General features: G+C 41.9%; 1 protein-coding gene across 3 annotated transcripts in view; it reads right to left on the minus strand.

Annotated features, from left to right (window-relative positions):
- The window catches only part of scyl2 (SCY1 like pseudokinase 2), a 90,790-nt gene that overhangs the window by 51,811 nt on the left and 24,565 nt on the right, over positions 1-14,414 (minus strand). For all 3 annotated transcript variants that reach the window (XM_073058775.1, XM_073058776.1, XM_073058777.1), the window contains exons 3-4: positions 1,712-1,869; positions 1,467-1,611 (exon numbers count right to left, since the gene is read on the minus strand). In XM_073058775.1, coding sequence (XP_072914876.1) covers positions 1,467-1,611; positions 1,712-1,869 — 303 coding nt within the window. The remainder of the gene's footprint in view (positions 1-1,466; positions 1,612-1,711; positions 1,870-14,414) is intronic.

The raw sequence follows: 14,414 nt of genomic DNA on the forward strand, positions 1-14,414 counted from the left end.
ATTGACTGGAACATTTGACTCCAAACAGCTTTTGTGGAAGGCACAACCCTAGAGGTTCACATACTTTTCTGAATCTAGACTGATTGTTTAAATGGTGTATTCAATATTGACGAGAAGTATAACTGTTTGTGTGTTATTAGTTTGGGCAAATTGTGTTTGTCTATTATTGTGACTTAGATGAAAATCAGACCACATTTTATGAGTACTTAATGCAAAATACCAGGTAATTGAAAAGGGCTTACAAACTTTTTCTTGAAACTGTATGTAAAGCAGAGATTGATAGGTTCTTGGCCAAACTCTACTCCTGTGTCTTATGGTCTTAGACTTTTCATCATTTTTGTGGAAGAAGTTATGACAAACATTCCACAACAAATAATAGTGAGGAGGAATGAATGAAACTGGATTTAGTGAATTGATGTTAGGAAAATTTATGATGCTGAAACCCAGTCAGTCCCTGTCCCAGATGACTTACATCCTTGTATCTAAAGAAATAGCAGATGCAATAGCTATAATCTTCCAAAATTCTTTGAATTTAGATAATTTTATTTATTTTTGGTTTTACTTAGATCTATAGTACTGTAACAGTTCTTTCTGGCCCAACGAGCTTGTGATGCCCAATTATACCTATGTGATTAATTAACCTTCTTTGGAATGTGGGAGGACCCAGAGGAAACCCACGTGGTCATGAGGAGAATGTACATATAAACTCCTTACAGACAGCAGCAGTAAGGTCTTTCAGAGGCATTTAAGAAAGTCTTTGATAGGTATACGGATGATAGAAAAATGGAAGACTATGTAGGAGGGAAGGGTTAGATTGATATTACAGTGGGTTAAAAAGTCAGCACAACATCGAGTACAAAGGGCTCAAATAGACTCCTCTGGGACACACTGGCAGTCTTCTTACCACCTATTCAGCCCAAAATCTAGATTGACACCCAGCTCACACTCACAACTAACAGCACTAAAGATGCCTGGTTAACACACCAGAGGTTTTTCTTTTGGGGGGGGGAAGAGAGGGTGACCTCACTGAAATTATCGAATATTGAAAGGCCTAGATAGAGAGGTCATAGTGAGGACCTTTCTAATATTGGCAGGTCTAGGACCTCAGGGTACAGTCGACATTTCAGACCAAAACTTGTAAAAAAAATTCTATTCCTCATATCAGATTCCTTTCTCTTCAGCCCTTAACTCTTGCACCTATCCCTTCCCAGCTTCTCGTATCATTTTCCCTCCCCCACCCACCCTTTTCTCCCTCACCTGGTCTCACCTATGACCTGCCAGCTTGTACTTCTCTCTTCCTTTCCCACCTTCTTATTCTGGCTTCTGCCCCCTTCTTTTCCAGTCCTGATGAAGGGTCTCAGCCATAATCATAACATAGATGCTACCTGACCTGCTGAGTTCCTCCAGCATTTTGTGTGTGTTACTATCATAGAGTTGAGTATGTTGAAAACACACCATCCACTCACCTGCAGCAAACCATATTTGATTTCCACATCATAAAGCTTGTGCTCTTTAATTTCTGCAGGCACAGGAGACGGTAGGTGTTCATAGCAACCGAGGACATTGGCTAAGCTTGCAAAGACGGGCTCCGTGCAAAAGGCTAAACAGTCTCTAAAAAGAAGTTCAGTTAGACCACAAAAGAAAAAATCAGTTTAACAAGAGTTAACTTTCACATGAACAGTTAGCAACACATGCATCAGATTGGCTCTACCTGGACTCCTCTAGTGGATGCTGTACAGTCAGCAGTCGTGGGTGCCTCAGTCTCGTCAGCTGTTGCACACCTTTCTTGAGTGACTCGATTATGTGGTCCTTTTCAAACTTCTGGTACTTCTCGATTAGCTTTTTGTCAAAAACAAACACAGCTACTTCCTGAAACAAGGAGATTTGACCAATGTCACAGAATTGAAATATTAAAATTGCATTTTACAATTGATTCTATTGAATGTTAAAGATTACTGTGAGAATTGAAAAGAATATGAAATATGAATTACTAGTGCTTCACAATGACCACTGGAAGAAACTGTAATCAATCTGTTCTCCATCTGCATAATGATAAAAACCCTTGCAAAAATCATGTAATGCATGTGCATTCCAATGCTAGGTAAGAAAATCTTTGAAACAGTAGGGTCAAAACCAAACTCATCTGCACAAGTACGTGTGCACAGGTGTAATTAAAAACTTGCAGCAGTGTCACCAGCATATAGCATCAGAGAAGCAGCATTCAGAAGAAAATCAATAACATAAATTATACATTATTTTTACAAGAAAGAACATATTTAGAACAAAAAGGAAGCCCATTTTAGAGCCAAGTCACCATCAGGACTTTGTCGGTTGGATCACAAAACCAGGTTCGAAAATAGTGGTGTCAACAAACAGTGGTGGCACTGCCCTCAGCAGCCGGTCATGAACTGCATGAAATCCATTACACTGAAGCCCTACTAGTGTGCATATCGCCCCAATCAGACCACCAGTGATACAACAGTCTCAGTCTTGTCCCAGCTGGAGAGTAATGCTCATCAACTTGAGTTCAGTGCTCAATATGATCATTCCTCAGAAGCTGGTGGGAAAGATGTCCTTGTCAGGTCTGAATGTCTCTCCGTCACTGGATTTTACTTTTTGATGGGACAGACCTCAGTCAAAGGTCTGTGTTGACACCAACAGCCCCAGAGCAATGTGTTTACTCTGCTGATGCATGTCTGTACTGCTTGATCCAGCTCTAACCACTGCATTTGGCATCATCAGCAACAACGATGAGCTGGCATACAAGGAGGAGGCAGAGCCACTTGTGGACTTCAGGAAGGTACAGGCTGACCACTCCTACTACACAAAGGCTACTCCGTGGAGAGTCAGGTGAACCAAGTTTCTTGGAGTGTACATCACAGAACATCTCACCTGAACCCTGAACTCCACCTCTTTAGTTAAGAAAACACAGCAGAGCCTCCACTTCCTGAGGAGGTTGAGGTGAGTGAGGCTCCACACCCCAGTTCCAACCACATTTTACTGGAGCACCATTGAGTGTCCTGATGAGCTGTATGGGAATTGCAAGGTAATTTACCACAAGACTTCATAATGGATTGTGAAGACTGATGAGATCATCATCCAGAGTCTCCCCACCCCTTTCCAGAACATATACCAGAAGCACTGCAGAGCCCTCAGCATTGTCAGGTTCAAGATCAATTCATTGCCATTCAACCATACACACATATACCACCAAATGAAAGAATGTTCCTCCTGACCAATGATAAACAACACAGTACATATAACTCACATATATAACACAAAGAAAAGTTACCACAAATAATAAGGAGCATTAACGCACAAGTTAAAAAGTAAACAGTATTGCTGTCGCTGATAATAAAATCAGATAGCTAAAATAACAGGGCTGAGAACACATTCACTTTTACGACCAAAGCATTCCTTTTTTTACTTGTTATCAAAGAGAACAACATGGGCCCCTGTCACCCACACTGTTCTGGTCTGATTAGAAAACTGTCTTATTGGTAATGGATATTAACCATTTGGTAAATTGCATATGTTTGAATTCCTTACTCACAGGATCAATCACCATTAACAACTGAGGTGTTAAAAGTCAATCAAAACTTCATGCAGACAGCCGATATTTTGAAGTTGGCAAAGTCAATTGTCCCTTATTTATTGGTTGGGTTTCACATCATTTTGTTTTTCTTGTCTGTTTCCGGCACCACTACTGTGCAAAACAGCCTTTCTCAACCTTGTTGCCCAGGAGGAACATTTGAAAATGATTAAATATACAGCTCAAGGAACATTAGCGTGATCAGAAAGTTGTAGATATAATAATCCAAAAATGATCATCAATGCTCTTTTAAGCAGAGAATGAATTTTTAGTCAACCTTTCTTGAAAAAAAAGACAGTTAAGCTTAGCTTACCTTTCTTGAAATTAATCTCTTTCTTTACCTTTCATAAATTTTTTAAAAACTCATGAGGAAAACAGAATAAATTTCTCAATTCTGGATTGAACTTGAGATAAGCACACGTGGATTTCACCTTCAACTGAAATGAGATGATTGCTATCCTTGCTCTTCATGCTTGTTAAACAAGAAAAAGTGTGCTCACATATGCAAGAAGTTGAAAACTGCAGCAAAGTGTCCATTGCTTTCCTACGAAAGGCAGGATACTCTTCACACAGTTTTTAAAATATTCTCAAGTGAACTGGTCTTAAAGCTACTAAATAACTTCCTTCCTGGGTCTTTTCACTGACTGTGACGTTATTTTCAAAAGCTTTAATCTGCTTGTTTTGAGATTCCAATAGTCATTTACAATAATCTGCACTTTTATGTAGTTATGTGACCTTTCAAATTTGCTGCAGCCATCGCTACGTTTTAAGTTGTTTGCCACAGACTGGGCACAATGGAATGGGACAATTTGGGTCACCAGTCCATGTGAAACCCATTGACAAGTAGCTCTCATTGTAAAGATGGACTTTTTTGTGTCCATTGTTGCACTAGTGCAGTGAGATGACTCAGAAGAATGTAATTCTTCATCATTAATCTCCGTAGGCCTAGACCTAGCAGACTCCTCTTCAAAAATCACCACACTGGACTGTCTTTAGAATGAAAATTAGCCTTGAATTTTCTACTACACTGGTAACTTGATCACTCCAATAAGTCAGTTGGTGACATGCAAGGGGAAGTTGGTGGGAGGGGAGGTAATTTGGGAGGGAGAGGCTGAAGTAACAGCCCAAGTTGGGCAAGTCCATTCAAAGCTCAGAAAATGCACTTCATGCTCCTCAACAGCCTACCATCCTCCCCTCCATGTAATACAGCACTCACCAATTATCAATGGCCTCACCTATCTTGCATCAAAAACTGAGAATAAACACAATCCTACAGCGCACTTCCATACTGGGCTGAGAGACCTCTAACGAGATTGCTAATGGCAATGCTCGGTCACTGCCTACCACTGCGGGCACCAGCATGATGCGTTGCGTGAAATTCAAAATACAACGTTTAATCTTTTAAAATAACGATCTCTCGCGGAACCCCGGTTGAAAAACATGGGTATAAAGAGACGCCATGAGTTTGAGGAAGATCTTTCTGGAAGTCTCACTACAGATGCCTTATGTGTCTGGCTTGAGTACACACTGCCACAGTTACCCCAGCCTATCATGTCTGCAGTAAGCAGAGGCGTCTCCGGCGGTCTCACTTGTCTACAACTGCTGCACACCATCTTTGTCTGGACATCGTCTTTAACCCTTGCCCTTAATACAACTTTCACAGTATAATGCTACTGGTGCTGCATACACAATGAGACCTGGATGGTGGCAGGGAGTTTAGTAGCTTTACAGCTTGGAGGAAAAAGCTGTTTCCCATCCTAACAGTTCTTATTCCAATGTTACGGTACCTCCTATCTGATGGTGTGGGGGGGGGGGGGGGGGGGGAGGAGTCAAAGAGATTGTTGGACAGAAGGGAGGGGTCACTGATAATGCTAAGGAACCTTGTGTAGGTAGTGGTCCGGATAAATATCTCTGATGGGTGGAAGAGAGACCCCAATGATCCTCTCAGCAGTCCTCGCAACCCTTTGTGGGGTCTTGTGGTCGGATGCCTTGCAACTCCTGTACCAGATGGAAATCTCTTTGAAGGGAAGCTTCTTCCCCCAGGCTGTGAGAATAATCTGCTACCACCCAGTACACATTATTTATGACAGCACAGTATACTACTGTATATTTAAATATGTAATTTATGTACTTTATGTTTACATCTAGATATTTTATTGTGTTAATATCATTTTATATGTTGAATGTGATGTATGTACTGTGTTGTGCACCTTGGTCCCTGAGGAATGTCGTTTCATTTAGCTGAATGCATGTGTACAGTTTAATGACAATAAACTTGAACATGATCTTGAAACAGTTCATGATGTTTTCCTCAAGCTTGCCCTTGTACTTTGACGACACTACACTGTCCTTGTGGTTTTGATCTTATTGCAACAACAAGTTTCTGCCAGATTTCTTGATACCAAGTGGTTTAACATTAACGATGTTAAGTAGTTAACTTTAATTACATTCTGATTCAACTATTTTGCTCTCACAAATCGGTGCTCTAGCTTTAGATTTATCCATACTGGCTCTCTGTACTTGTCCGCTTCTCAAGTTTTGCAAATCCTTGAATCCCCTTGCTACACCACTAACACGTGTGCCTTTGGTTAACTGAGCACCAACTTGGGAATTACAACACAGATTAAGATAAAGACAAACTTTATTTGTCACATGTAATTGAAACGTACAGTGAAATATGTCAACAACCAACACAGTCTGAATACGTTCTGGGGGTAGCCCATAAGAATCGCCAACATAGCATGCCCATAACTTACTAACTCTAACCTGTACATCTTGGAGTGTGAGAGAAAACCGGAGCACCCAGAGGAAACCCATGCAATCACGGAGAGAACAGACAAACTCCTTACAGACTGCAGCAGGAGTTAAACACTGATTGTTGATCACAGGCGCTGTAAAGCATTACATTAACGGGTACATTACAGTGCAGCATAGCAATGACCCTTCAGCCCACGATGTTGTGCTGACCTATATAAACCAACAACATGACCAATTTAACCCTTTTCTCCAACACAGCCTATAACCCTCCATTTCCCCTACATCCATGTGCCATTCTTTCATATATCCCTTTTGTATTAGCCTCTATCACAACCCCTGTAAGTACATTCCAGGCAACCACCACTCCTTGTGTAAAATACCTACTCTGACATCTCCCCTAAACTCTCCCTCACTCACATTAAGGGGATGTCCTCTGGTATTAGCCATTGCTCTTCTGCAAAAAAGGCAATGGCTATCCACTCTATCTATGCCCCTCCCAATCTCATATACATCTATAAAGCCATCTCCCATTTTCCTTCACTCCAGAGAGAAAATCTCTAGCTCACTCAACCTTTCCTCATAAGATAAATTCTCTAATCCAGGTAGCATCCTGGTAAATATCTGCACTCTCTCTAGAGCTGCCAAGTCCTTCCCATAATGAAGCAACCAGAACTGAACACAACTGTTAATGTGTGGTCTAACCTGAGTTATACAGAACTGCAACATCACCTTGCAGCTCTTACACTAAATTCTCCTATTCATGAAGGCCAACACACCATACGTCTTCTTGCCCACTCTATCAACTTGAACAGCAATTTTGAAGGATCTATGGATATGGACCCCAAGATCCCTCTGTTCCTCCATTCTGCTAAGAATCCTGCCATTAACCTTGCAGTCCAGTTTCAAGTTTGACCTTCCGTATCACTTCATACTTTTCCAAGGATGGACTTCATCTGCCACTTTTCTGCTCAACTCTGCATGCTGTTCTAATCTACAACAGCCTTTTACACAACCACAATGATACAACCTTCATGTCATCTGCAAACTTACTAACCCACCCTTCCACCTCCTCATCAGTCACAGAGCAAGGATCCCAGAACAGCACAAGTCAGTGACCTCCAGGCAGAATTCACTTCATCTATTATCACACTCTTCCTTCTGTGGGCAAACCAATTCCAAATCCACACATCTACATTTCCATGGCTCGCATGCGTCATGACTTTCTGGATGAATTTCTACATATAACCCCTCCATTTGCTTTAAACTGCTCTTTAAAAGCAACCATTTCATCAAACTTCTGCTGCTAGTATCTCTGCTGAGCAGTCTGGTAACAAACATTGTCCTTATACAGTCCTACAAAGAGCCTTGAGAGGTTTTGTCACTTCATAAGCGCTAATTATACTTTTTTCTACAGTACACAAAACAGGCCTTTTGACCATCTAGTCCATATTAAGTTGTCATTTTGCCTATTCGCATCGACCAGCACCTGGACTGTAGACCTCCATCTCTCACCCATCCATGTGCTTCTCCAAACTTCTCTTATATGTTGCAGCTGAAGGTCCATCCATCAATTCTGTTGGCAACCTGTTCTGTGCCCCTCCTCCCATGGTTCCTCTTCAATATTTCACCTTTCACCCTTAACCTATGATCTCTAGTTTGTGTCTCAGCAAACCTCAGTGGAAAAAACCTGCTTGTGCTTAACCTATCTATATCCCTCATAATCTTACATACCTCTACAAATTTCCCTTCATTCCCCTATAGTTCGAGGAATAAAGTCCGAACCTGCTCAGTTTTTCACTACAACTCAAAATGCAATCAGATGTAACTATGAATAGAAACCTGAAGGAACACACTTAACCAAATTTATTGTGTGGAAATCCCACAGACAACACTGCTACAAGCCAACTTAATGTTCTTATAATCGTCTAAAAGTTTTAAAAATTACTGGCTTCATTTGACAAATATATATCAAAACATCGAAACACAATGAAATACATTGTTTGTACCAGGTCAAATGAGTGAGGATTGCACTGAGCAGCTAAGTGTCACCCTGCTTCCAGCTCCAACAACTCACTAACCCTGAATGGTACATACTTTTGGTATGTGGGAGGAAACCAGAGCACCTGGAGGAAACCTATGCAGTCACTGGGAGAATGTACAAATTCCTTACAAACAGCAGAGAGAATCAAACCACTGGCACCGTAAAGCAATGTGCTAACCTCTACACTACTATGCCACCCTATAAAATTACACTAATAATATGACTGGAATTCTTGGGCTCTAACAACCAGTCAGATCCTAAATAGGGTAAATGTGTAACACAATGATTACTACAAAGAGGCAATGGTTTTCCCTTCTGTGCAGTGAAGCTGGTCTTATTGGAGCCGCTACTAATGAAGGCATCTAATAATACACTAATTAATTCCCAGATGTTCTGTTTAATGCTGGTAATTAAATTCTTGACAGGGAGTCCCAATTAACCAGCTCCAGTTCCAAAGGTTTTGGAAGTGGAAATAAAATAAATAGATAGATCCATATGCACAAAATCCAGCAACCGTTCCCTGCCCCCCCCCATAGGTTAGTCATACAGGAAATCAAATTCATTGAACCACACACAGGGAAGGTTGATTCAAATATAAAAGGAACTTCAAACTAAAAGCATACAGTAGGTCCAAAGAATCAAAACAAATTGGTTTATTATTGTCATATGCACTGCAGTGAAGAACTGTTTCTTTACCATCCATACAGATCATCATTACAACAGTGCACTGGAGTAGTACAAGGTAAAACATTAACAGAATGCGGTGTGGGCAGGCAGTAAGGTGTAAGGCCAAAGCAAGGTAGGTTTTCAAATCAAAAGTCCATTTTATCATACTAGGGGACAGTTAAATAGTCCTATGACATTGGGATAGAAGTTGTCATTTAACCTGATGCATGTGCTGTTAAGGCTTTTTACATGTTCTGCAACAAAGGGTCTACCAAGGGTACAATCTGACTGGCTCTCCACTCAACCTTGGACCGCCTGGACAACAGCAAAACCAATGTGAGACTGCTGCTTATTGATTAAAACTCAGCTTTCAATAACATCATCGCCTCAGTACTAATCAACAAACTTCAAAACCCAGGTATGTGTACCTTCCTCTGCAACTGGATCCTTGACTTTTTTTAAAATTGGGAGACCATAGCCAGTGCAGATCGGAAATAACATCTCCTCCTTGGTGAAATCAACCTTAAGGTTACAAGCTTAGCCACTGCTTTACTCTCTCTAACCTCACAGCTGTGTGGCTAGACACAGATCAAATGCCATCTATAAGCTTGCTGATGACACAACTGTTGTTGACAGAACCTCAGATGGTAACAAGGAGGCATAGAGGGATGAGATGGATCAGCTGGTTGTGTGGTGTTGCTGCAATGACGAAGAATTGATTGTGGACTTCAAGAAGTGGAATTTGGGAAAACACACACCAGTTCTTATTGAGGGGTCAGCAGTAGAAAGGATGAGCTGCTTTAAGTTACTAGGTGTCACCATCTCAGAGCTAACAGTATTGTGAAGGACTCCACGCAGCCCTCACACAAACTCTTCTCCCTCCTGCCATCTGGCAAAAGATAGATAGACAGATAGATAGATACTTTATTCATCCCCATGGGGAAATTCAACTTTTTTCCAATGTCCCATACACTCGTTGTAGCAAAACTAATTACATACAATACCTAACTCAGTAAAAAATATGATATGCATCTAAATCACTATCTCAAAAAGCATTAATAATAGCTTTTAAAAAGTTCTTAAGTCCTGGCGGTAGAATTGTAAAGCCTAATGGCATTGGGGAGTATTGACCTCTTCATCCTGTCTGAGGAGCATTGCATCGATAGTAACCTGTCGCTGAAACTGCTTCTCTGTCTCTGGATGGTGCTATGTAGAGGATGTTCAGAGTTATCCATAATTGACCGTAGCCTACTCAGCGCCCTTCGCTCAGCTACCGATGTTAAACTCTCCAGTACTTTGCCCACGACAGAGCCCGCCTTCCTTACCAGCTTATTAAGACGTGAGGCGTCCCTCTTCTTAATGCTTCCTCCCCAACATGCCACCGCAAAGAAGAGGGCGCTCTCCACAACTGACCTATAGAACATCTTCAGCATCTCACTACAGACATTGAATGACGCCAACCTTCTTAGGAAGTACAGTCGACTCTGTGCCTTCCTGCACAAGGCATCTGTGTTGGCAGTCCAGTCTAGCTTCTCGTCTAACTGTACTCCCAGATACTTGTAGGTCTTAACCTGCTCCACACATTCTCCATTAATGATCACTGGCTCCATATGAGGCCTAGATCTCCTAAAGTCCACCACCATCTCCTTGGTCTTGGTGATATTGAGACGCAGGTAGTTTGAGTTGCACCATATCACAAAGTCCTGTATCAGTTTCCTATACTCCTCCTCCTGTCCATTCCTGACACACCCCACTATGGCCGTGTCATCAGCGAACTTCTGCACATGGCAGGACTCCGAGTTATATTGGAAATCTGATGTGTACAGGGTGAACAGGACCGGAGAGAGTACGGTACCGTAGCATTCAGGCTCTCACGACCAGACTGTGCAAGTTTCTTCCCCCAAGCCATGAGACTCCTCAATACCCAGAATTAAAGGTCATGTGATGTGCAATATTAATTAATATTGTACTGCTGTCCACAAATGCAGCCTGGCCTGCTGAGTTCTTTATTCTTTCTGACTTAGCTTACAATACATAGAACAATACAGCGTAGTACATGCCCTTCAGATCATGATGTTATGGCAACTTTTAACCTACTCCAAGATGAATCTCACCATTTCCTCCCACATAGGCTTCCACTTTTCTATCATACGTATGCCCATCTAAAGAGTCTCTGAATGTCCCTAATGTATCTGCTCTCTATCATTGCCCCTGGCAGGGTGTTCCACGCACTCACCACTCTCTGCATAAAGAACCTACCTCTGACACCCCCTTATACCCTCCAATCAACTTAAAATTATGCCCTCCGATATTAAGACATTTTATCCTGGGAAAAGTCTCTGGCTGTCCACTTTCCCTGTGCCCCTTATATACCCTCTATCAAGTTTCATTCTCCTTCGATCCAAAGAAAAAAGCCCTACCTCGCTCACTCACTCAACCTATCCTTATAAAACGTGCTTTCTCATAAAATGGCATCCTGGTAAATCTTCTCTTATACCCATTCTACCACCCTCTCTTCCACCTCCTTCCTATAAGCAGGCAACCAGAAATGAACACAATACTCCAAGTGTGGTCTAACCTTGAGTTTTATGGAGCTGTAACATTACAAGGATCAATTTTATTCACCATTTACATTTACATGTGTTTAGGAATTTATTGTGTGTTGGTCAGAGTGTGACTTGCAACAGAAGACAACATTCAACAATTATAAAGAATAATATAAAAACAATTTTATATCTTAAAAGCCTAGCAAAGCGTTTTAAAAAGCAGAAAGCTTTTCAATGGGATTCTCTGATTGGAGCAGTCGTCATTGTGGTCTGAGTCAGAGTGGTAAGGCTTTGGCTCAACACAGCTTCGGCAAGAACAGTTGGAGGAAGGTAAGCAGGTAAGTTCATTCCTTATTTCTTTTTTCTTATTTAACTCGAGAAAGTATAGGTGCTTTGTCTACAGGGCCACAGTTCTGTTCTGGGTGTCAGATGTAGGATTTCCAGGAGACTACCAGCCTCCCCAGTGGCCTCATCTGCACCAGGTGCATCGAGATGCAGCTTCTTAGAGACCATGTTAAGGAACTGGAGCTGCACTCGATGACCTTTGGCTTGTTAAGGAAAGTGAAGAGGTGGTAGGCAGGAGCTACAGGGAGGTAGTCATCCCAAGGCTGCAGGAGGCAGATAAATGTTTAACTGTCAGGAGGGGGAACGGAGAACATCAGATAGTTGAGAGCAGCCCTGTGTCCATCCCCTTCAACAATAAGTATTCCATTTTGAGTACTGTTGGGTGAGGGGATGACCTACCTGGGGGAAGCAACAGTGGCCGTGCCTCTGACTCTGAGTCTGGCCCTGTGGCTCAGAAGGGTCGGGAACTGAAGAAGATAGCAGCAGTAATAGAGGACTCTACAATAATAGAGGGCAGACAGGTGATTGTGCAGACATGAAAAGGAAACACAGATGGTAGTTGGCTCCTCAGGTGCCAGGGTCTGTGATGTTTCTGAACGCGTCCACAATATCCTGAAAAGGGAGGGTAAGCAGCCAGAAGTTGTGGGACATATTGGTACCAATGACACAGGTAGAAAAAATACAGGAAGTTAGAAAGGAAGTTGAGAAGCAGAACCTCAAGGGTATTAATTTTGGGATTGCTGCCTGTGTCATGCGACAGAATGAAGTGGCAGATAAATGTGTGGCTGAAGAATTAGAGCAGGGGTCAAGGATTCAGATTTCTGGATAATTGGGACCTCTTCTGGGGCAAGTATGACCTGTACAAAAGGGACTGGTTACAATTTAATCCAAGGGGGGACCAATATACTTGCAGGCAAGTTTACTAGAGCTGTTGAGAGTGGTTTAAACTAATACGGCAGGGGATGGGAAGCAGTATGATAGAGCTGACAATGAGCCAGCAGGTTTACAAGTAGATGATGGGTACAACATGAATGTAAGGAAGGACAAGCCAATGATTGGGTACAAATGCAGAGTAAAGAGTTAAATTGTACCACAGAGGCAAAATGCAAAAGGGCAAAGAAGGCAGAACTGAAGTTTCTGTATTTAAATACATGTGGCATTCAAAATAAGGTCAATGAACTCGTGGCACAATTAGTGACTGGTTGGTAAGACATTGCGGGCATCACTGAGTCGTGGCTGAAATAAGGCCATAATTGGGAACTAACATCAAAGATATACTTTGTATCAAAAGGACGGGCAGGAAGGCATAGGCGGTGGTGTGGCTCTGTTGGTGGAATTACATCTTTAAAAAGAGGTGACATAGTATCAGAGAATGTTGAATCCTTGTAGTGGAGTTAAGAAACAGCAAGGCTAAAAAACCATTATGGAAATCATATAAAGGCCTCCAAACAGTAGCCAAGATGTGGGGTTCAGATTATAAAGAGAGCTGGAAAAGGCTTGTAATAAGGGTAATGCAGTTGTAATGGAGGTCTTCAATCCTGAAGGGGATTGGGAAAATCAGGTTCATGTCAGATTGCAAGAGAGGGAATTTGTTGAATGCCTATGGGATGACTTCGTAGAGCAGCTTGTGCTTGAGCCGATTACGGGAAAGGCTACCTTAGATTGGGTGTAGTGTAATAACTCAGATCTTATTAGGGAGCATAATGTAAAGGAACCCTTAGGAGACGGCGATCACAATATGATTGAATTCATACTGCAGTTTGGGAGGGAGAAGCACAAGTCACATGTATCAGTATCGCAATGGAATAAAGGGAATTACAGAGGCATGAAAGAGAAGTTTACCCAGGTGGATTGGAGGAGGATACTGGTGGGGATGACAGCAGAGCAGAGATGGTTGAAGTTTCTGGGAATAGCTCACAAGGCACAGGATAGGTATGTCCCATAGAAGTTGTTCTCAAATGGCACGTGTAGGCAACCATAGCTCACAAGGGAAGTTAAGGACTGCATAAAAGCCAAGGAAAGGGCGTATAAGGTAGCAAAAGAGAGTGGGAAGTTGGATGATTGGGAAACTTTTAAAATCTAACAAAAGGCAACTAAGAAAGCTATAAGAAGGGAAAAGATGAAATATGAGGGCAAACTAGCCAGTAATATAAAGCAGGATACTAGAAGTTTTTTTGAGTTATATAAAAAGTTAAATGATGCTGGAAAATGATGCTGATGAGGTAGTAATAGAGGACAAAGAAATGGCAGATGAACTGAATAAGTACTTTGCATCATTCTTCAACGTGGAAGACACTAGAAGTATGCCGGAGGTCCAGAAGCGTTGGGGAGCAAGAGTGAGTGCCATTGCTATCACAAAGGAAAACGTGCTAGGCAAACTGAAAGGCCACCTGGACCAGAAGGCAAATGCAATCTTGGCATTCATTTCAAGGGGAATAGAGTATAAAAGCAAGGGGATAATGCTGAG

The sequence above is a fragment of the Hemitrygon akajei genome, chromosome 10 (genome assembly GCF_048418815.1).
Source record: "Hemitrygon akajei chromosome 10, sHemAka1.3, whole genome shotgun sequence".
In the NCBI taxonomy this organism is placed as follows: domain Eukaryota; kingdom Metazoa; phylum Chordata; class Chondrichthyes; order Myliobatiformes; family Dasyatidae; genus Hemitrygon; species Hemitrygon akajei.